Raw genomic sequence first — 22,095 nt, 5'->3', positions numbered from 1 at the left:
AGTCTCCTATTGACTGAGGTGAATGTTCAGTCTCCTATTGACTGAGGTGAATGTTCAGTCCTCTATTGACTGAGGTGAATGTTCAGTCTCCTATTGACTGAGGTGAGTGGAGCAACAGCAACACGGTTATAATGGCTTGAGTCATTTTTGCTTGTTTTTGATCTCCAAATAGCTATAAAAAAAATTATGCAGAGAGAGAGGAGCAGAGAGAGAGGAGCAGAGAGAGAGGAGCAGAGAGAGAGAGGAGCAGAGAGAGAGAGGAGCAGAGAGAGAGAGGAGCAGAGAGAGAGAGGGGCAGAGAGAGAGAGGGGCAGAGAGAGAGAGGGGCAGAGAGAGAGAGGGGCAGAGAGAGAGAGGAGCAGAGAGAGAGAGGAGCAGAGAGAGAGAGAGGAGCAGAGAGAGAGAGGAGCAGAGAGAGAGAGGAGCAGAGAGAGAGAGAGGGGCAGAGAGAGAGGGGCAGAGAGAGAGAGGAGCAGAGAGAGAGGATTAGAGAGAGAGGGGCAGAGAGAGAGAGGGGCAGAGAGAGAGAGGGGCAGAGAGAGAGGAGCAGAGAGAGAGTGAGAGAGAGAGTGCTGAGCAATGGTCCTCCTTCTCATGACAGAGAGATCCATGCACTGTTGCTGCACTGCCTCTGTAGCTTAGTCCTGCCGCACTCTCTCTCTCTGTCCCTCTCTCTCTCTGTCTGTCTCTCTCTCTCTCTCTCTGGGCTCTCTCTGGGCTCTCTCTCTCTCTCATATCTCTCTCTCTCTCTGGGCTCTCTCTCTCTCTCTCTCTCTTTCTCTCTCTGGGCTCTCTCTCTCTCTCTGTCTCTGGGCTCTGCTATGCTGTGGTGTGTGCTGCTGGCATCAGAGTGCTCATTCTGCGCAGCTCCCACTGCAGTCGCAGGCAACCTCCCTCCTCTCCGTTCTGTCCTCATTTCTCTCTCTCACACACGCGATGCGGCTCCGCGGCACTGGCAGCCTGGGCTCACTCCTCACTCTCCTCACTCATCACCGGTACGACCGCTCTGTGCTTCTTCTCTTTACCACTGTCACTGACACTGACATAGACTCACAGAGCTAACGCCTGCTACACTCTCATCCTTCTCTCTCTCTCCCTCTCTCCTTCTCTCTTTCCTCTCTCTCGCTATCTCTCTCTCTCTATCTCTCTCTCCCTCTCTCCTTCTCTCTTTCCTCTCTCTCGCTATCTCTCTCTCTATCTCGGTCTCCCTCTCTCCTTCTCTCTCTCCTCTCTGTCTCTCTTTCCTCACTGTCTCTTTTCTCTCTCTCTCTCTCTCTCTCTCTCTCTCAGAAGGAGTAATGAAGAGGACCACCATGTAGACAGAATGCAGACAGAGACAGACTGCAGACGGAGATAGAAGATAGAAGAAGCAGAATGGGAACATGGATCTGGAGCGGCTCCCGATTGACTCACAGTAACAGAAGACCAGAAGGGATCGTTATTCTCCTGTGGACGTACGCCTCTCCTCTCGTTGCCTCTCTCGTTGCCGGTCTCACTGGTCTAGCTGGCTGCCCTTAGTGTTCTCTGGATGGTCGTATGGTCGTATGGTCTTCTCTCCACACTGTCGCTGACTGAGGGATCTTAGCTCTGTATCTCAAATTGACAACGGGATTTAGCTCTTCCTCTGTCTGTCGGTGGGCGCTACAGCATCTGTCTCTTTCTCTCTCTCTCTCTGTCTTGCTCTCTCTCTCTCTGTCTCTCTATCTCTCTCTCTCTCTCTCTCTCTCTATCGTGTGGTTTTTCACCAGTATCGCCGGTATTGCCGGGCACATTCCAGTGGCATTCATCCCTCTCTTCATTTCGAGAATCCCTCTTTTTCTCTCTCTCTCTCTCTCTCTCTCAACCCACCCCCCCCCCCCCCGTAAAGTTTTGTCTGTGGTTTGTACTCCTTCTTCGTCGAGTTACTGAGCAATACTAGCTAGTCAAGTCATCATGGGGGACCTGACGAACAGTGATTATTACTCTAAGAACCAAAGAAACGATGGCAGCAGTAACCACGAGGGGGGCTTTGGGGTCTCGGTCATGGAGCTGCGTGAACTCATGGAGCTGAGAGGCAGCGAGGCGGTGGTTAAGATCCAGGAGGACTACGGGGACATGGACGGGCTCTGTCAACGGCTCAAAACATCACCCACAGAAGGTAAGTCACACTACTTCACACCGGCCTCCGGGCTTGATGAGTGTGTGTGTGTGTGTGCGCGTGTGGAGGGGTGAGGTGCGGGGGGTTCTGTGTGTGTGTCGGTGTGTGTCGGTGTGTGTCCGTGTCGTAGTGTGTGTGTTAATGACCAGCCAAATCAAATCAAATTGTATTGGTCACATACACATATGTAGCAGATGTTAATGTGGGTGTGTAGCGAAAATGCTTGTGTTCCTAGTTCCAGTAATATCTAACAATTCACAACAATACACACAAATCTAAAAGTAAAAGAAGAGAATTAAGAAATATACACTACCGTTGAAAAGTTTGGGGTCACATAGAAATGTCCTTGTTTTCATGAAAACATACATGAAATGAGTTGCAAAATGAATATGAAAATATAGCAAAGACGTTGACAAGGTTATAAATAATGATTTTTAATTGAAATAATAATTGTGTCCTTCAAACTTTGCTTTCATCAAATAATCCTCCATTTGCAGCAATTACAGCCTTGAAGACCTTTGTCATTCTAGTTGTCAATTTGTTGAGGTAATCTGAAGAGATTTCACCCCATGCTTCCTGAAGCACCTCCCACAAGTCGGATTGTCTTGATGGGCACTTCTTACGTACCATACGGTCAAGCTCTTCCCACAACAGCTCAATAGGGTTGAGATCCGGTGACTGTGCTGGCCACTCCATTATAGACAGAATACCAGCTGACTGCTTCTTCCCTAAATAGTTATTGCATAGTTTGGAGCTGTGCTTTGGGTCATTGTCCTGTTGTAGGAGGAAATTGGCTCCAATTAAGCGCCGTCCACAGGGTATGACATGGCGTTGAAAAATGGAGTGATAGCCTTCCTTCTTCAAGATCCCTTTTACCCTGTATAAATCTCCCACTTTTACCACCACCAAAGCACCCCCAGACCATCACATTGCCTCCACCATGCTTGACAGATGGCGTCAACCACCAAAGCAGCCCCAGACCATCACATTGCCTCCACCATGCTTGACAGATGGCGTCAATCTCTCCTCCAGCATCTTTTCATTTTTTCTGCATCTCACGAACACCTCACACTTAGATTCGTCTGTCCATAACACTTTTTTCCAATGTTCCTCTGTCCAGTGTCTGTGTTCTTTTGCCCGTCGTAATCTTTCCTGTTTATTGGCCAGTCTGAGATATGGCTTTTTCTTTGCAACTCAGCCTAGAAGGCCAGCGTCCCGGAGTCGCCTCTTCACCGTTGACGTTGAGACTGATGTTTTGCTGATACTACTTAATGAAGCTGCCAGTTGAGGACTTGTGAGGCGTCTGTTTCTCAAACTAGACAATCTAATGTACTTGTCCTCTTGCTCAGTTGTGCACTGGCGCCTCCCACTCCTCTTTCTATTCCGGTTAGAGACAGTTTGCGCTGTTCTGTGAAGGGAGTAGTACACAGTGTTGTATGAGATCTTCAGTTTCCTGGGAATTTCTTGCATGGAATAACCTTCATTTCTCAGAACAAGAATAGACTGACGAGTTTCAGAAGAAAGGTATTTGTTTCTGGTCATTTTGAGCCTGTAATCGAACCCACAAATGTTGATGCTCCAGATACTCAACTAATCTAAAGAAGGCCAGTTTTATTGCTTCTTTAACTTATTCGGGATCGGTGCCCCTTGAGCTAACGTAGGCTAATGCGATTAGCATGAGGTTGTAAGTAACAAGAACATTTCCCAGGACATATCTGATATTGGCAGAAAGCTTAAATTCTTGTTAATCTAACTGCACTGTCCATTTTACAGTAGCTATTACAGTGAAAGAATACAATGCTATTGTTTGAGGAGAGTGCACAGTTATGAACTTGAAAAGTTATTAATAAACATATTAGGTACATTTGGGCAGTCTTGATACATTTTTTTTTACAGAAATACAATTGTTAATTGGATCAGTCTAAAACTTTGCACATATACTGCCTCCATCTAGTGGCCAAAATCTAAATTACATGATGGCCTTTCTCTTGCATTTGAAAGATGATGGTACAAAAAAAATACAAAAGAACAGTTGTTTTTTCTTTGTATTATCTTTTACCAGATCTATTGTGTTATATTCTCCTACATTCCTTTCACATTTCCACAAACTTCAAAGTGTTTCCTTTCAAATGGTACCAAGAATATGCATATGCTTGCTTCAGTGCCTGAGCTACAGGCAGTTAGATTTGGGTCATTTTAGGAGAACATTTATAAAAAGGGGCGGATCCTCCAGTGTAACAATGTCCAGCTACAATAGTCATTGACAACATTAACAATGTCTACACTGAATTTCTGATCAATTTCATGTTATTTTAATGGACAAAAATTGACAAAAAAGTTGCTTTTCTTTATGAACACGGACATTTCTAAGTGACCGCAAACTTTTGAACGGTAGTGTATAAATATTAGATCGAGCAATGTCTGAGTGGCATTGACTAAAATACAGTAGAATATAATACAGAGAGAGTAAAATAGAATGTAAACATTATTTTATTTGAGAGCAGCCTCTTTATTTTACAATGACGGCCGACCAAAATGCAAAAGGCCTCCTGCCGGGATGGGGACTGAGATTTGTCTGGTGTTACATAGAACACAGTCTGGTGTTACATAGAACACAGTCTGATGTTACATAGAACACATAGAACACAGTCTGATGTTACATAGAACACAGTCTGGTGTTACATAGAACACAGTTTGATGTTACATAGAACACATAGAACACAGTCTGATGTTACATAGAACACATAGAACACAGTCGGATGTTACATAGAACACAGTCTGGTGTTACATAGAACACAGTCTGATGTTACATAGAACACATAGAACACAGTCTGGTGTTACATAGAACACATAGAACACAGTCTGGTGTTACATAGAACACATAGAACACAGTCTGATGTTACATAGAACACATAGAACACAGTCTGGTGTTACATAGAACACATAGAACACAGTCTGGTGTTACATAGAACACATAGAACACAGTCTGATGTTACATAGAACACATAGAACACAGTCTGGTGTTACATAGAACACATAGAACACAGTCTGGTCTTACATAGAACACATAGAACACAGTCTGGTGTTACATAGAACACATAGAACACAGTCTGGTGTTACATAGAACACATAGAACACAGTCTGGTGTTACATAGAACACAGTCTGGTCTTACATAGAACACATAGAACACAGTCTGGTGTTACATAGAACACATAGAACACAGTCTGGTGTTACATAGAACACAGTCTGATGTTACATAGAACACATGAAACACAGTCTGATGTTACATAGAACACATAGAACACAGTCTGATGTTACATAGAACACATGGAACACAGTCTGATGTTACATAGAACACATATAACACAGTCTGGTGTTACATAGAACACAGTCTGATGTTACATAGAACACAGTCTGGTGTTACATAGAACACATAGAACACAGTCTGGTGTTACATAGAACACAGTCTGATGTTACATAGAACACATAGAACACAGTCTGGTGTTACATAGAACACATAGAACACAGTCTGATGTTACATAGAACACAGTCTGGTGTTACATAGAACACATAGAACACAGTCTGGTGTTACATAGAACACAGTCTGATGTTACATAGAACAAATAGAACACAGTCTGGTGTTACATAGAACACATAGAACACCGTCTGATGTTACATAGAACACAGTCTGGTGTTACATAGAACACATAGAACACAGTCTGGTGTTACATAGAACACAGTCTGATGTTACATAGAACACATAGAACACAGTCTGATGTTACATAGAACACAGTCTGGTGTTACATAGAACACATAGAACACAGTCTGATGTTACATAGAACACATAGAACACAGTCTGATGTTACATAGAACACATAGAACACATAGAACACAGTCTGATGTTACATAGAACACAGTCTGGTGTTACATATAACACATAGAACACAGTCTGATGTTACATAGAACACAGTCTGATGTTACATAGAACACATAGAACACAGTCTGGTGTTACATAGAACACAGTCTGATGTTACATAGAACACATAGAACACAGTCTGGTGTTACATAGAACACATAGACCACAGTCTGATGTTACATAGAACACAGTATGGTGTTACATAGAACACATAGAACACAGTCTGGTGTTACATAGAACACATAGAACACAGTCTGATGTTACATAGAACACAGAACACAGTCTGGTCTTACATAGAACACATAGAACACAGTCTGATGTTACATAGAACACATAGAACACAGTCTGGTCTTACATAGAACACAGTCTGGTGTTACATAGAACACATAGAACACAGTCTGGTGTTACATAGAACACATAGAACACAGTCTGGTCTTACATAGAACACATAGAACACAGTCTGATGTTACATAGAACACAGTCTGGTGTTACATAGAACACAGTCTGGTGTTACATAGAACACATAGAACACAGTCTGGTGTTACATAGAACACAGTCTGGTCTTACATAGAACACATAGAACACAGTCTGATGTTACATAGAACACATAGAACACAGTCTGGTGTTACATAGAACACAGTCTGGTGTTACATAGAACACATAGAACACAGTCTGATGTTACATAGAACACATAGAACACAGTCTGATGTTACATAGAACACATAGAACACAGTCTGATGTTACATAGAACACATAGAACACAGTCTGATGTTACATAGAACACATAGAACACAGTCTGGTGTTACATAGAACACAGTCTGATGTTACATAGAACACATAGAACACAGTCTGGTGTTACATAGAACACAGTCTGGTGTTACATAGAACACAGTCTGATGTTACATAGAACACATAGAACACAGTCTGGTCTTACATAGAACACATAGAACACAGTCTGGTCTTACATAGAACACATAGAACACAGTCTGATGTTACATAGAACACAGTCTGGTGTTACATAGAACACATAGAACACAGTCTGGTGTTACATAGAACACAGTCTGGTGTTACATAGAACACAGTCTGGTGTTACATAGAACACAGTCTGGTGTTACATAGAACACATAGAACACAGTCTGGTGTTACATAGAACACATAGAACACAGTTTGATGTTACATAGAACACATAGAACACAGTCTGGTGTTACATAGAACACAGTCTGGTGTTACATAGAACACATAGAACACAGTCTGGTGTTACATAGAACACATAGAACACAGTCTGATGTTACATAGAACACATAGAACACAGTCTGGTGTTACATAGAACACAGTTTGATGTTACATAGAACACATGGAACACAGTCTGATGTTACATAGAACACAGTCTGATGTTACATAGAACACAGTCTGATGTTACATAGAACACAGTCTGTTACATAGAACACAGTTTGATGTTACATAGAACACATGGAACACAGTCTGATGTTACATAGAACACATAGAACACAGTCTGATGTTACATAGAACACATAGAACACAGTCTGATGTTACATAGAACACATAGAACACAGTCTGATGTTACATAGAACACATAGAACACAGTCTGATGTTACATAGAACACATAGAACACAGTCTGATGTTACATAGAACACAGTCTGGTGTTACATAGAACACATAGAACACAGTCTGGTGTTACATAGAACACAGTCTGGTGTTACATAGAACACAGTCTGGTGTTACATAGAACACAGTCTGGTGTTACATAGAACACATAGAACACAGTCTGGTGTTACATAGAACACAGTCTGGTCTTACATAGAACACATAGAACACAGTCTGATGTTACATAGAACACATAGAACACAGTCTGGTGTTACATAGAACACAGTCTGGTGTTACATAGAACACATAGAACACAGTCTGATGTTACATAGAACACATAGAACACAGTCTGATGTTACATAGAACACATAGAACACAGTCTGATGTTACATAGAACACATAGAACACAGTCTGATGTTACATAGAACACATAGAACACAGTCTGGTGTTACATAGAACACAGTCTGATGTTACATAGAACACATAGAACACAGTCTGGTGTTACATAGAACACAGTCTGGTGTTACATAGAACACAGTCTGATGTTACATAGAACACATAGAACAAAGTCTGGTCTTACATAGAACACATAGAACACAGTCTGGTCTTACATAGAACACATAGAACACAGTCTGATGTTACATAGAACACATAGAACACAGTCTGATGTTACATAGAACACAGTCTGATGTTACATATAACACAGTCTGGTGTTACATAGAACACAGTCTGGTCTTACATAGAACACATAGAACACAGTCTGATGTTACATAGAACACATAGAACACAGTCTGATCTTACATAGAACACAGTTTGATGTTACATAGAACACATGGAACACAGTCTGATGTTACATAGAACACAGTTTGATGTTACATAGAACACATGGAACACAGTCTGATGTTACATAGAACACATAGAACACAGTCTGATGTTACATAGAACACAGTCTGATGTTACATAGAACACATAGAACACATTCTGATGTTACATAGAACACTTAGAACACAGTCTGATGTTACATAGAACACATAGAACACAGTCTGATGTTACATAGAACACAGTCTGGTGTTACATAGAACACATAGAACACAGTCTGGTGTTACATAGAACACAGTCTGGTGTTACATAGAACACAGTCTGGTGTTACATAGAACACATAGAACACAGTCTGGTGTTACATAGAACACATAGAACACAGTTTGATGTTACATAGAACACATAAAACACAGTCTGGTGTTACATAGAACACAGGCTGGTGTTACATAGAACACATAGAACACAGTCTGGTGTTACATAGAACACATAGAACACAGTCTGGTGTTTACATAGAACACATAGAACACAGTCTGGTGTTACATAGAACACATAGAACACAGTCTGGTGTTACATAGAACACATAGAACACAGTCTGGTGTTACATAGAACACATAGAACAGTCTGATGTTGTTACATAGAACACATAGAACAGTCTGATGTTGTTACATGGTATCTGTCTGTAGGTCTTGTATTATTAGTTGTTGTATATCCTGAAAGCTATATGATAAATCATCAGGTTTCAGCCATGGCTCTGTGGACAACAACATGGTATCAGATAATTATGTATTATTCTGTATGTAAATCCAGGTTACACCATTTAGTATTATATGTTTCATTTTGTATGGTATGTATTAATTTGTGGATATCCATCATGTATGACGTATTATGTGTTTATTTAACCTTTATTTAACTAGGTAAGTCAATTAAGAACAAATTCTTATTTACGGTGACGGCCTACCTTGGCCATACCTGGACGATGCTGGGGCCAATTGTGCGCCGCCCTATGGGACACCCAATCACGGCCGGTTGTGATACAGCCTGGACTCGAACCAAGGTCTGTAGTGATGCCTCTAGCACTGAGATGCAGTGCCTTAGACCACTGCGCCACTCGGGAGCCCTGGTTGCAATTCATACAATATCTTACGAATTTCCAAAACATACAATATGTTACGCATTTTGCAAAAACTTGATATGTTACGAATTCCAATTTGCTGTGGCTAAAGTTAGTTAGATGGCTAGCGTTAGCTAGGCTAGGGGTTAGGGTTTAAGGTTAGGAGTTAGGGGTTAAGGCTAGGGGTTAGGGGTTAAGGCTAGGGGTTAAGGTTAGGAGTTAGGTTAAAGGGGCTAGGGGTTAAGGCTAGGAGTTAGGGGTTAAGGCTAGGGGTTAGGGTTAGGGGTTAAGGTTAGGGATAGGAGTTAGGTTAAAGGGGATAGAGGTTAAGGCTAGGGGTAGGGGTTAAGGCTAGGGGTTAATGGGTTAACCCCATCGCCACCATCGGGCACTCTGTTCACAACGTTGATATCAGAAAACCGCTTGCCCACATGACGCCACATTCTCTAATACAATGTTTGAGGTGGCTTATGGTAGAGAAATTAACATCAAATTCTCTGGCAACAGCTCTGGTGGACATTCCTGCAGACAGCATGCAATTTGCACATTCCCCTTGAGACATCTGTGGCATTGTGTTGTGTGACAAAACTGCACATTTTAGAGTGGCCTTTTATTGTCCCCAGGACAAGGTGCACCTGTGTAATGATCATGCTGTTTAATCAGCTTCTTGAAATGCCACACCTGTCAGGTGGAGGAATTATCTTGGCAAAGGAGAAATGCTCATTAACAGGGATATAAACACATTTGTGCACAGAATTTGAGAGAAATAAGCTTTATGTGTGTATGGAAATTTTATTTTTTAATATTATATATATTTTTGTTGTTGTATTTTACCCCTTTTTTTCTCCCAATTTCAATTACGATCTTGTCTCATCGCTGCAACTCCCCAAGAGGCGAAGGTGGAGTCATATATGCTCCGAAACATGACACGCTTAACCGCGCTTCTTAAAACTCGCCAGCTTAATCCGGAAGCCAGCCGCACCAATGTGTCGGAGGGAAATACCGTTCACCTGACGACCGGAGTTGCTAGGGCAAGATGAGTCAAGTAAAGCCCCCCCGGACAAACCCTCCTCTTACCCGGACGACACTGGGCCAATTGTGCGACGTCCTATGGGACTCCCGGCCACAGCCGGTTGTGGCACGGCCCGGGAATGAACTGTAACGCATCTAGCACTGCAAAGCAGGACCTTAGACCGCTGCTCGAGAGGCCCTGTGTCTGCGATATTTTATTTCAGCTCGTGAAACATGGGACAAACACTTTACATGTCGCGTTTATATTTTTATTCAGTGTAATTTGAGTGGCCTGGATTTACATGTATTATGTTACGTTTAGTCAATGAGACCAGGCTGAGAATAAGGTATCATTATATACAAGGTTGTTACACATCACTGTCCCCGCAGCTTTCCATGTAACATGAGAGGGAGAGGAGAGGACAGCAGAGAGATGCGACTCAGTCACGTCCAAAATGGCACCCTATTGCATATATAATGCACTAACATAGGGAACCCCGTAGGGCTCCGGTCAAAAGTAGTGTACTATGTAGGGTTTATGGTGCTCTTTGGGACGATGGTGTGTCCAGCTCTCCTCCTCTCCTCTCGGCCCCTAGCTTCAGTAGACATGACTTCTAGGTCAGCTGGTGATACCACCAACGCTGACACTAAATGAGTGTCCCAAATGGCACCCTATTCCCTACATAGTGCACTTATTTTGACCAGAGCCCTATGGCACTATATAGGGAATAGGGTTCTATGTGGGATGCACCCTGAGACTACTTGGTTCAGTAAATACTACGCACACTCTTAGAAAGAATGGTTCCAAAAGGTTTCTTCGGCTGTCTCCATAGGATAACCCTTTTGGGTTCCACGTAGAACCTTTTGGGTTCCAAGTAGAGCCCTTTCTATAGATGGTTCTACCAGGAACCTAAAAGGGTTATTCAAATGGTTATCTTATGGGACAGTCGACGAACACTTTTAGGTTCCAGATAAATGTAACTTTCTATTATAATATTTAAAAAGGGTGTGGGGGTGTGTGTGTGTGTGTGTGTGTGTGTGTGTGTGTGTGTGTGTGTGTGTGTGTGTGTGTGTGTGTGTGTGTGTGTGTGTGTGTGTGTGTGTGTGTGTGTGTGTGTGTGTGTGTGTGTGTGTGTGTGTGTGTGTGTGTAGCGGTGAAGTAAATCCACAGAGCGTGTGATGATCTGGGTTATTCTCCTGACAGGTAAACCAATCTGTCAACATGCTCAGGTAACATGGTCATCATATATTATGAATCCCAAGGGGTCCGGACTGCTTATCTACTGAATGTACAGGATCTAGTGGGCCTCTCCCAGCACAGCCTCTCCCAGCACAGCCTCTCCCAGCTCAGCCTCTCACAGCCCAGCCTCTCACAGCTCAGCCTCTCACAGCCCAGCCCAGCCTCTCACAGCCCAGCCTCTCCCAGCACAGCCTCTCCCAGCCCAGCCTCTCCCAGCACAGCCTCTCCCAGCTCAGCCTCTCCCAGCTCAGCCTCTCACAGCCCAGCCTCTCACAGCTCAGACTCTCACAGCCCAGCCTCTCCCAGCCCAGCCTCTCACAGCTCAGCCTCTCCCACCTCAGACTCTCCCAGCTCAGACTCTCCCAGCTCAGACTCTCCCAGCCCAGCCTCTCCCAGCCCAGCCTCTCCCAGCCCAGCCTCTCCCAGCCCAGCCTCTTCCAGCACAGCCTCTCCCAGCCCAGCCCAGCCTCTTCCAGCTCAACCTCTCCCAGCCCAGCCTCTCCCAGCCCAGACTCTCCCAGCCCAGCCTCTCCCAGCTCAGACTCTCCCAGCCCAGCCTCTCCCAGCCCAGCCTCTCCCAGCCCAGCCTCTCCCAGCCTCTCCCAGCCCAGCCTCTCCCAGCCCAGCCAAGCCCACTCCACATCCTAAATGCTGTGTATAGTCTTAGAAAGAAGGGTTCCAATTGGGTTATTTTCAACTGTCGCCATAGGAGAACCCTTTTTGGTTCCAGGTAGAACCCCCAGTTGAAAATATTCTACATGGAACCCAAACGGGTTCTAACTGGAACCAAAAGGGTTCTAACTGGAACCAAAAGGGGTTTATCTGGAACTGTATAGAACAACGTTAGCCTCAACAAATTGCAAATTCATAACATATTGTACGTATTGGATGATGTACAGCCATGAATTAATGCATACCATATGAAACATTACGTATCATACTAAATGGAGGGAGACATATGTACTATGTAACGTCTACCCCTGAGTCCAGGTTGGAATCTCATATTCTGTTCTTACACAATAGGAATAGGATTCTATTTAGGACACAGCTCTAGAAACACAGACACAGACAGAGACAAAGGAACACTGAGTCTAATCATTAACCGTAAACAGTTTAGAAGACAAGACAATAAGAGGGCTGTCTGCTAATACGTCTGCAGTGCATTTTTTTGTGTGTATTTATTATGGATCCCCATTGGTTCCTGCCAAGGCAGCAGCTACTCTTCCTGGTGGTTTATTATGGATCCCCATTGGTTCCTGCCAAGGCAGCAGCTACTCTTCCTGGTGGTTTATTATGGATCCCCATTGGTTCCTGCCAAGGCAGCAGCTACTCTTCCTGGTGGTTTATTATGGATCCCCATTAGTTCCTGCCAAGGCAGCAGCTACTCTTCCTGGGGTTTATTATGGATCCTCATTAGTTCCTGCCAAGGCAGCAGCTACTCTTCCTGGGGTTTATTATGGATTCCCATTAGTTCCTGCCAAGGCAGCAGCTACTCTTCCTGGTGGTTTATTATGGATCCCCATTGGTTCCTGCCAAGGCAGCAGCTACTCTTCCTGGGGTTTATTATGGACCCTCATTAGTTCCTGCCAAGGCAGCAGCTACTCTTCCTGGGGTTTATTATGGATCCCCATTAGTTCCTGCCAAGGCAGCAGCTACTCTTCCTGGGGTTTATTATGGATCCTCATTAGTTCCTGCCAAGGCAGCAGCTACTCTTCCTGTGGTTTATTATGGATCCCCATTAGTTCCTGCCAAGGCAGCAGCTACTCTTCCTGTGGTTTATTATGGATCCCCATTAGTTCCTGCCAAGGCAGCAGCTACTCTTCCTGGGGTTTATTATGGATCCCCATTAGTTCCTGCCAAGGCAGCAGCTACTCTTCCTGTGGTTTATTATGGATCCCCATTAGTTCTTGCCAAGGCAGCAGCTACTCTTCCTGGGGTTTATTATGGATCCTCATTAGTTCTTGCCAAGGCAGCAGCTACTCTTCCTGGGGTTTATTATGGATCCTCATTAGTTCTTGCCAAGGCAGCAGCTACTCTTCCTGGGGTTTATTATGGATCCCCATTAGTTCCTGCCAAGGTAGCAGCTACTCTTCCTGTGGTTTATTATGGATCCCCATTAGTTCCTGCCAAGGCAGCAGCTACTCTTCCTGTGGTTTATTATGGATCCCCATTAGTTCCTGCCAAGGCAGCAGCTACTCTTCCTGTGGTTTATTATGGATCCCCATTAGTTCCTGCCAAGGCAGCAGCTACTCTTCCTGGGGTTTATTATGGATCTCCATTAGTTCCTGCCAAGGCAGCAGCTACTCTTCCTGGGGTTTATGATGGATCCCCATTAGTTCCTGCCAAGGTAGCAGCTACTCTTCCTGGGGTTTATTATGGATCCTCATTAGTTCTTGCCGAGGCAGGTTTTTATACTTTTTTGCTAATATTTTTGTACTTTAAAAAAATAACATCTTCCTTGTCGGTTAAGGGCTTGTAAGCATTTCATGGTAAGATCTACACCTGTTGTATTCATGTGACAAATAAAATGTGATTTGAATAGTCATAGCTCTCTGAAGTAGAGAACAGTGCACCTCCCATAGCCTGTTCTGGATTTGGGGATTGTGAAGAGACCTCTGGTGGCATGTCTTGTGGGGTATGGATGGTTGTCTGAGCTGTGTGCTAGTAGTTTAAACAGACAGCTCAGTGCTTTCAACATGTCAATACTTCTTACAAAAACAAGTAGTGATGAAGTCAATCTCTCCTCCACTTTGAGCCATGAGAGATTTACATACATATTATTAATGTTAGCTCTCCGTGTACATTTAAGGGCCAGCCGTGCTGCCCTGTTCTGAGACAATTGTAATTTTCCTAAGTCCCTCTTTGTGGCACCTGACCACACGACTGAACATTAGTCCAGGTGTGACAAAACTAGAGTCGGTAGGACCTGCCTTGATGATAGTGTTGTTAAGAAGGTAGAGCAGCGTTTTATTATGGACAGACTTCTCCCCCATCTTAGCTATTGTTGTATCAACATGTTTTGTCGCAGTCATTTCAGCTGTAGTAGCTGACATGTTTAGTGTTGAGTCATCCACATACATAGACACATTGGCTTTCCTAAGAGCTAGTGGCAGGTCCTTATTAAATATTGAAAAATGCATGGGGGCCTAGACAGCTGCCCTGGGGAATTCCTGACCGTACCTGGATAATGTCGGAGAGGCTTCCATTAAAGAACACCCTCTGTGTTCTGTTAGACAGGTAACTCTTTATCCACAATATAGCAGGTGATGTAAAGCCATAACACCCTCTGTGTTCTGTTAGACAGGTAACTCTTCATCCACAATATAGCAGGTGATGTAAAGCCATAACACCCTCTGTGTTCTGTTAGACAGGTAACTCTTCATCCACAATATAGCAGGTGATGTAAAGCCATAACACATACGTTTTTCTAACAGCATAGTATGAACAAGAATGTCAAAAGATGTACTGAAGTCTAACAAAACAGCTTTTTATCAATTTCTCTCAGCCAATTATCATTTGTGTAAGTGCTGTACATGTTAAATGCCCATCCCTATAAAGATGTGATCCGTATATGTTGATGATTTCATTCCTGTGTTATTTGTAAATACCCTGGTAGGTCGACTGATAACTTTTTGACAGTTTGACTTTTTGACTTGTTTTTTGTTGAGTGAGCAGCTTGATGAAAAGCAAGTCAATATTTTCGGTCACCCAGAAAATATACATCTCTGTTGATTTCACATACATTATCAAGCATTTCACACACATTATTCAGATACTGACTTTTAGACTTGTGTTTATTGAGCTTCCCACAATAATTGGCTTTAGGTGAGTCATGTGAACCTGTAGCCATATTACTTCAACAAACAGCCTCTGACATAAGATCCACTCTAAGTTTGAAAGGAATATGACTCGGAACATATATGGCAACATCTCCACTATTGGGCATCTCTCCACCCCTTCTGTTCCCTCACTGTGTCTGTCTGTCCTCCTCTCTCCTCACACCTCCCACTCTCTCTCCCTCCCTCCATCCCTGCTCTCCTTTTCTATTTCTGGATGATGGCCCCTCACATCTCACTGGAAAGGACATCTTATCCCAGAGTACATCATACAGACTGTCCTTCAGACGGTGTCCTATATCCCATTCTAGAACCCTATATCCCATTATAGAACCCTATATCCCAGTCTAGAACCCTATATCCCATTATATAACCCTATATCCCAGTCTAGAACCCTATATCCCATTCTAGAACCCTCTATCCAATTCTAGAACTCTATATCCCAGTCTAGAACCCTATATCCCAGTCTAGAACCATATATCCCAGTCTAGAACCCTATATCCCATTCTAGAACCATATATCCCAGTCTATAAACCTATATCCCAGTCTAGAACCCTATATCCCATTCTAGAACCCTATATCCCATTCTAGAACCCTATATCCCAATTTAGAAATATATTTCCCAGCTTAGAACCCTATATGCCATTCTAGAACTATATGTCCTAGTTTAAAACCTGATATCCCAGCCTAGAACCCTATATCCCAGGTAGAAGACCTTGTCCTCTCTCTCTGGTCAGGTAGAATACTTTTTCCCATCTCTCTGGTCAGGTAGAATACCTTGTCCCCTCTCTGGTCAGGTAGACGACCTTGTCCCCTCTCTCTGGTCAGGTAGAAGACCTTGTCCCCTCTCTGGTCAGGTAGAAGACCTTGTCCCCTCTCTCTGGTCATGTAGAGACCTTGTCCCCTCTCTCTGGTCAGCTAGAAGACCTTGTCCTCTCTCTCTGGTCATGTAGAAGACCTTGTCCCCTCTCTGGTCAGCTAGAAGACCTTGTCCCCTCTCTGGTCATGTAGAAGACCTTGTCCCCTCTCTCTGGTCAGGTAGAAGACCTTGTCCCCTCTCTCTGGTCAGGTAGAAGACCTTGTCCCCTCTCTGGTCAGCTAGAAGACCTTGTCCCCTCTCTCTGGTCAGGTAGAAGACCTTGTCCCCTCTCTCTGGTCAGGTAGAAGACCTTGTCCCCTCTCTCTGGTCAGGTAGAAGACCTTGTCCCCTCTCTCTGGTCAGGTAGAAGACCTTGTCCCCACTCTCTGGTCAGCTAGAAGACCTTGTCCCCTCTCTCTGGTCAGCTAGAAGACCTTGTCCCCTCTCTCTGGTCAGCTAGAAGACCTTGTCCCCTCTCTGGTCAGGTAGAAGACCTTGTCCCCTCTCTCTGGTCAGGTAGAAGACCTTGTCCCCTCTCTCTGGTCAGGTAGAAGACCTTGTCCCCTCTCTCTGGTCAGGTAGAAGACCTTGTCCCCTCTCTCTGGTCAGCTAGAAGACCTTGTCCCCTCTGTCTGGTCAGCTAGAAGACCTTGTCCTCTCTCTGGTCAGGTAGAAGACCTTGTCCCCTCTCTGGTCAGCTAGAAGACCTTGTCCCCTCTCTGGTCATGTAGAAGACCTTGTCCCCTCTCTCTGGTCAGGTAGAAGACCTTGTCCCCTCTCTCTGGTCAGGTAGAAGACCTTGTCCCCCCTCTCTGGTCAGCTAGAAGACCTTGTCCCCTCTCTCTGGTCAGGTAGAAGACCTTGTCCCCTCTCTCTGGTCAGGTAGAAGACCTTGTCCCCTCTCTCTGGTCAGGTAGAAGACCTTGTCCCCTCTCTCTGGTCAGGTAGAAGACCTTGTCCCCACTCTCTGGTCAGCTAGAAGACCTTGTCCCCTCTCTCTGGTCAGATAGAAGACCTTGTCCCCTCTCTCTGGTCAGGTAGAAGACCTTGTCCCCTCTCTCTGGTCAGGTAGAAGACCTTGTCCCCACTCTCTGGTCAGCTAGAAGACCTTGTCCCCTCTCTCTGGTCAGATAGAAGACCTTGTCCCCTCTCTCTGGTCAGGTAGAAGACCTTGTCCCCTCTCTCTGGTCAGGTAGAAGACCTTGTCCCCTCTCTCTGGTCAGATAGAAGACCTTGTCCCCTCTCTCTGGTCAGCTAGAAGACCTTGTCCCCTCTCTCTGGTCAGATAGAAGACCTTGTCCCCTCTCTCTGGTCAGGTAGAAGACCTTGTCCCCTCTCTCTGGTCAGGTAGAAGACCTTGTCCCCCCTCTCTGGTCAGGTAGAATACCTTGTCCCCTCTCTCTGGTCAGGTAGAAGACCTTGTCCCCTCTCTCTGGTCAGGTAGAAGACCTTGTCCCCTCTCTCTGGTCAGGTAGAAGACCTTGTCCCCTCTCTCTGGTCAGGTAGAAGACCTTGTCCCCTCTCTCTGGTCAGGTAGAAGACCTTGTCCCCCCTCTCTGGTCAGCTAGAAGACCTTGTCCCCTCTCTCTGGTCAGCTAGAAGACCTTGTCCCCTCTCTCTGGTCAGCTAGAAGACCTTGTCCCCTCTCTGGTCAGGTAGAAGACCTTGTCCCCTCTCTCTGGTCAGGTAGAAGACCTTGTCCCCTCTCTCTGGTCAGGTAGAAGACCTTGTCCCCTCTCTCTGGTCAGGTAGAAGACCTTGTCCCCTCTCTCTGGTCAGCTAGAAGACCTTGTCCCCTCTGTCTGGTCAGCTAGAAGACCTTGTCCTCTCTCTGGTCAGGTAGAAGACCTTGTCCCCTCTCTGGTCAGCTAGAAGACCTTGTCCCCTCTCTGGTCATGTAGAAGACCTTGTCCCCTCTCTCTGGTCAGGTAGAAGACCTTGTCCCCTCTCTCTGGTCAGGTAGAAGACCTTGTCCCCCCTCTCTGGTCAGCTAGAAGACCTTGTCCCCTCTCTCTGGTCAGGTAGAAGACCTTGTCCCCTCTCTCTGGTCAGGTAGAAGACCTTGTCCCCTCTCTCTGGTCAGATAGAAGACCTTGTCCCCTCTCTCTGGTCAGGTAGAAGACCTTGTCCCCTCTCTCTGGCCAGCTAGAAGACCTTGTCCCCTCTCTCTGGTCAGATAGAAGACCTTGTCCCCTCTCTCTGGTCAGCTAGAAGACCTTGTCCCCTCTCTCTGGTCAGATAGAAGACCTTGTCCCCTCTCTCTGGTCAGGTAGAAGACATTGTCCCCTCTCTCTGGTCAGGTAGAAGACCTTGTCCCCCCTCTCTGGTCAGGTAGAATACCTTGTCCCCTCTCTCTGGTCAGGTAGAAGACCTTGTCCCCTCTCTCTGGTCAGGTAGAAGACCTTGTCCCCTCTCTCTGGTCAGGTAGAAGACCTTGTCCCCTCTCTCTGGTCAGGTAGAAGACCTTGTCCCCTCTCTCTGGTCAGGTAGAAGACCTTGTCCCCCCTCTCTGGTCAGCTAGAAGACCTTGTCCCCTCTCTCTGGTCAGCTAGAAGACCTTGTCCCCTCTCTCTGGTCAGCTAGAAGACCTTGTCCCCTCTCTGGTCAGGTAGAAGACCTTGTCCCCTCTCTCTGGTCAGCTAGAAGACCTTGTCCCCTCTCTCTGGTCAGGTAGAAGACCTTGTCCCCTCTCTCTGGTCAGCTAGAAGACCTTGTCCCCTCTGTCTGGTCAGCTAGAAGACCTTGTCCTCTCTCTGGTCAGGTAGAAGACCTTGTCCCCTCTCTGGTCAGCTAGAAGACCTTGTCCCCTCTCTGGTCATGTAGAAGACCTTGTCCCCTCTCTCTGGTCAGGTAGAAGACCTTGTCCCCTCTCTCTGGTCAGGTAGAAGACCTTGTCCCCCCTCTCTGGTCAGCTAGAAGACCTTGTCCCCTCTCTCTGGTCAGGTAGAAGACCTTGTCCCCTCTCTCTGGTCAGGTAGAAGACCTTGTCCCCTCTCTCTGGTCAGGTAGAAGACCTTGTCCCCTCTCTCTGGTCAGGTAGAAGACCTTGTCCCCACTCTCTGGTCAGCTAGAAGACCTTGTCCCCTCTCTCTGGTCAGATAGAAGACCTTGTCCCCTCTCTCTGGTCAGATAGAAGACCTTGTCCCCTCTCTCTGGTCAGGTAGAAGACCTTGTCCCCTCTCTCTGGTCAGATAGAAGACCTTGTCCCCTCTCTCTGGTCAGCTAGAAGACCTTGTCCCCTCTCTCTGGTCAGCTAGAAGACCTTGTCCCCCCTCTCTGGTCAGCTAGAAGACCTTGTCCCCTCTCTCTGGTCAGGTAGAAGACCTTGTCCCCTCTCTCTGGTCAGGTAGAAGACCTTGTCCCCTCTCTCTGGTCAGGTAGAAGACCTTGTCCCCCCTCTCTGGTCAGGTAGAAGACCTTGTCCCCTCTCTCTGGTCAGGTAGAAGACCTTGTCCCCTCTCTCTGGTCAGGTAGAAGACCTTGTCCCCTCTCTCTGGTCAGGTAGAAGACCTTGTCCCCTCTCTCTGGTCAGGTAGAAGACCTTGTCCCCTCTCTTTGGTCAGTCTCACTGGAGCCACAGTCATAACAGTTGATCTAATTTACTCTGAAGTTTACTGAAGTCAACTTTTGTCCTCGTGTTTCTTTGTCTATTTACATAGTTTTGTTCACAAGGTTGTTTTTCCCTTCAGTGTTTGAGTATATACTTCAGCGAAGACTCATCAGCTACTAGTCAGATTCTCGTTTCTCACAGGCGTGCACGTAGACTTGGCTCAGGTTGCCCTCGTTGCCGCGGTAACCCGGACATCTGTGTCATCTGTGATATTTTGGTTAAAAGACTCAGGTCACAATTTTGTTAATTAAAAAAAAACAACTTTTGAGCCTTATACCACGTTACTTCTTACTAGTAATGCCTTGTATTGCTTTAGAAACATTACACAGCATGCTCATCCGTTTTTCTTTGTTGGCGTGATCATGGCACAGAAATATTTTGGCTGGTTAAATAAATCTGATAGATTTTTTAAATCTACCTGCCATGGTGGGTGATGGACCAAAACGTTAGTTTCAGGCCCTGAACTGAACTATTTTGTTATCAAAGCTTGAGTTTTGAAATATAATATGTTCTGAGAATAATAATATTGTCGGGCCAGGCATATAGATATGTTGTGATAATGTATTAGAACAGGCATATAGCCAATATGCTGTGATAATGTATTAGACCTACTGCACAAACATCATTCCTACTGAACTGTTTTATTAGGGTAATGTTACATGTTTTAAGTCATGTTTAAAAAATAATTTGAGCGTTAGATCTTGGCTTGCTTTTTAACTCAGAAAGTGATCTTTACTGAGAAAAGGTTGGCGACTGCTGTCAAAGACATTGTGGTAAAGGACAGAGAGAGAGGGGAGGAGGCGAGAGGGAGGAGGAGGAGAGGGAAGAAGAAAGATGAGAGACAGTGAGACCGATCAGGAGGAGGGGTAGAGAGGAAGGAGGGAAGAGGAGTAGAGAGGATGATTAGAGAGGAAGGAGGGGAGGAGTAGAGAGGAGGATTAGAGAGGAAGGAGGGGAGGAGTAGAGAGGAGGATTAGAGAGGAAGGAGGGGAGGAGTAGAGAGGAGGATTAGAGAGGAAGGAGGGGAGGAGTAGAGAGGAGGAGTAGAGAGGAAGGAGGGGAGGAGGAGAAAAGAGAATTAGAGAGGGAGGAGGAGAGAGGAAGGAGGGGAGGAAGAGAAAGGAGGAGAGAGGAGGAGTAGTGAGGAAGGAGGGGAGGAGGAGAGAGGAGGATTAGAGAGAAAGGAGGGGAGGAGGAGAGAGGAGGATTAGAGAGGAGGGGAGGAAGAGAAAGGAGGAGAGAGGAGGAGTAGTGAGGAGGAGTAGAGAGGGAAGAGGAAGAGAGAGGAAGGGGGGAAGAGGAGGAGAGAGGAAGGAGGGAAGAGGAGAATGGAGGAGTGGAGAGAAGGTAGAGGAGGAGAGAGGAAGTAGGGATCAGGATCGAGCGAGCGAGCGGAGGAAGATGATGAAGAGGAGAGGGAGGAATGATCATCCTAATCTGGGCCAGTAGCCCACGTCTCTCATTCCCCTGTGACACATCCTATTTCATCTCAACCCCACTAGGAATTACTGCCATGGAGCACAGTCTCCTTACTTAATAAGGATCATTCCTCCACTTTTTTATATCCCGCCCCTCACAACTGCTCACTCAGACATGCACACACACACACTGTACGCACGCACACACTGTACGCTCCTCGCTGCCCTGATTTTACCAGCAGCAATTCTTAGAAAGAAAAACAAGGCCTTTCTCTCCGAGGACAGATTCTAAATGACGTGTGTGTGTGTGTGTGTGTGTGTGTGTGTGTGTGTGTGTGTGTGTGTGTGTGTGTGTGTGTGTGTGTGTGTGTGTGTGTGTGTGTGTGTGTGTGTGTGTGTGTCTCTGTGTGTGTGTGTGTCTGTGTGTGTGTCTCTGTGTGTGTCTCTGTGTGTGTGTGTCTCTGTGTGTGTGTCTGTGTGTGTGTGTCTCTGTGTGTGTGTGTGTCTCTGTGTGTGTGTGTCTCTGTGTGT

General features: G+C 45.4%; 1 protein-coding gene across 8 annotated transcripts in view; it reads left to right on the top strand.

The window, feature by feature from the left end:
- Positions 1 to 666: 666 nt before the first annotated feature.
- Positions 667 to 22,095, top strand: part of atp2b2 (ATPase plasma membrane Ca2+ transporting 2) — a 165,208-nt gene continuing 143,779 nt past the window's right edge. For 2 of the 8 annotated variants that reach the window (XM_071336932.1, XM_071336933.1), the window contains exons 1-2: positions 667 to 995; positions 1,291 to 2,137. In XM_071336932.1, the coding sequence (XP_071193033.1) occupies positions 1,933 to 2,137 (205 nt within the window). In that variant the 5' untranslated portion in view covers positions 667 to 995; positions 1,291 to 1,932. The remainder of the gene's footprint in view (positions 996 to 1,290; positions 2,138 to 22,095) is intronic. The other 6 variants (XM_071336936.1, XM_071336934.1, XM_071336935.1 and 3 more) reach the window with 6 other exon arrangements.

Source organism: Salvelinus alpinus, chromosome 12 (assembly GCF_045679555.1).
Source record: "Salvelinus alpinus chromosome 12, SLU_Salpinus.1, whole genome shotgun sequence".
NCBI lineage: Eukaryota > Metazoa > Chordata > Actinopteri > Salmoniformes > Salmonidae > Salvelinus > Salvelinus alpinus.
Note: the sequence above shows the minus strand (reverse complement) of the source record. Positions and strands in the feature narration are given on the sequence as shown.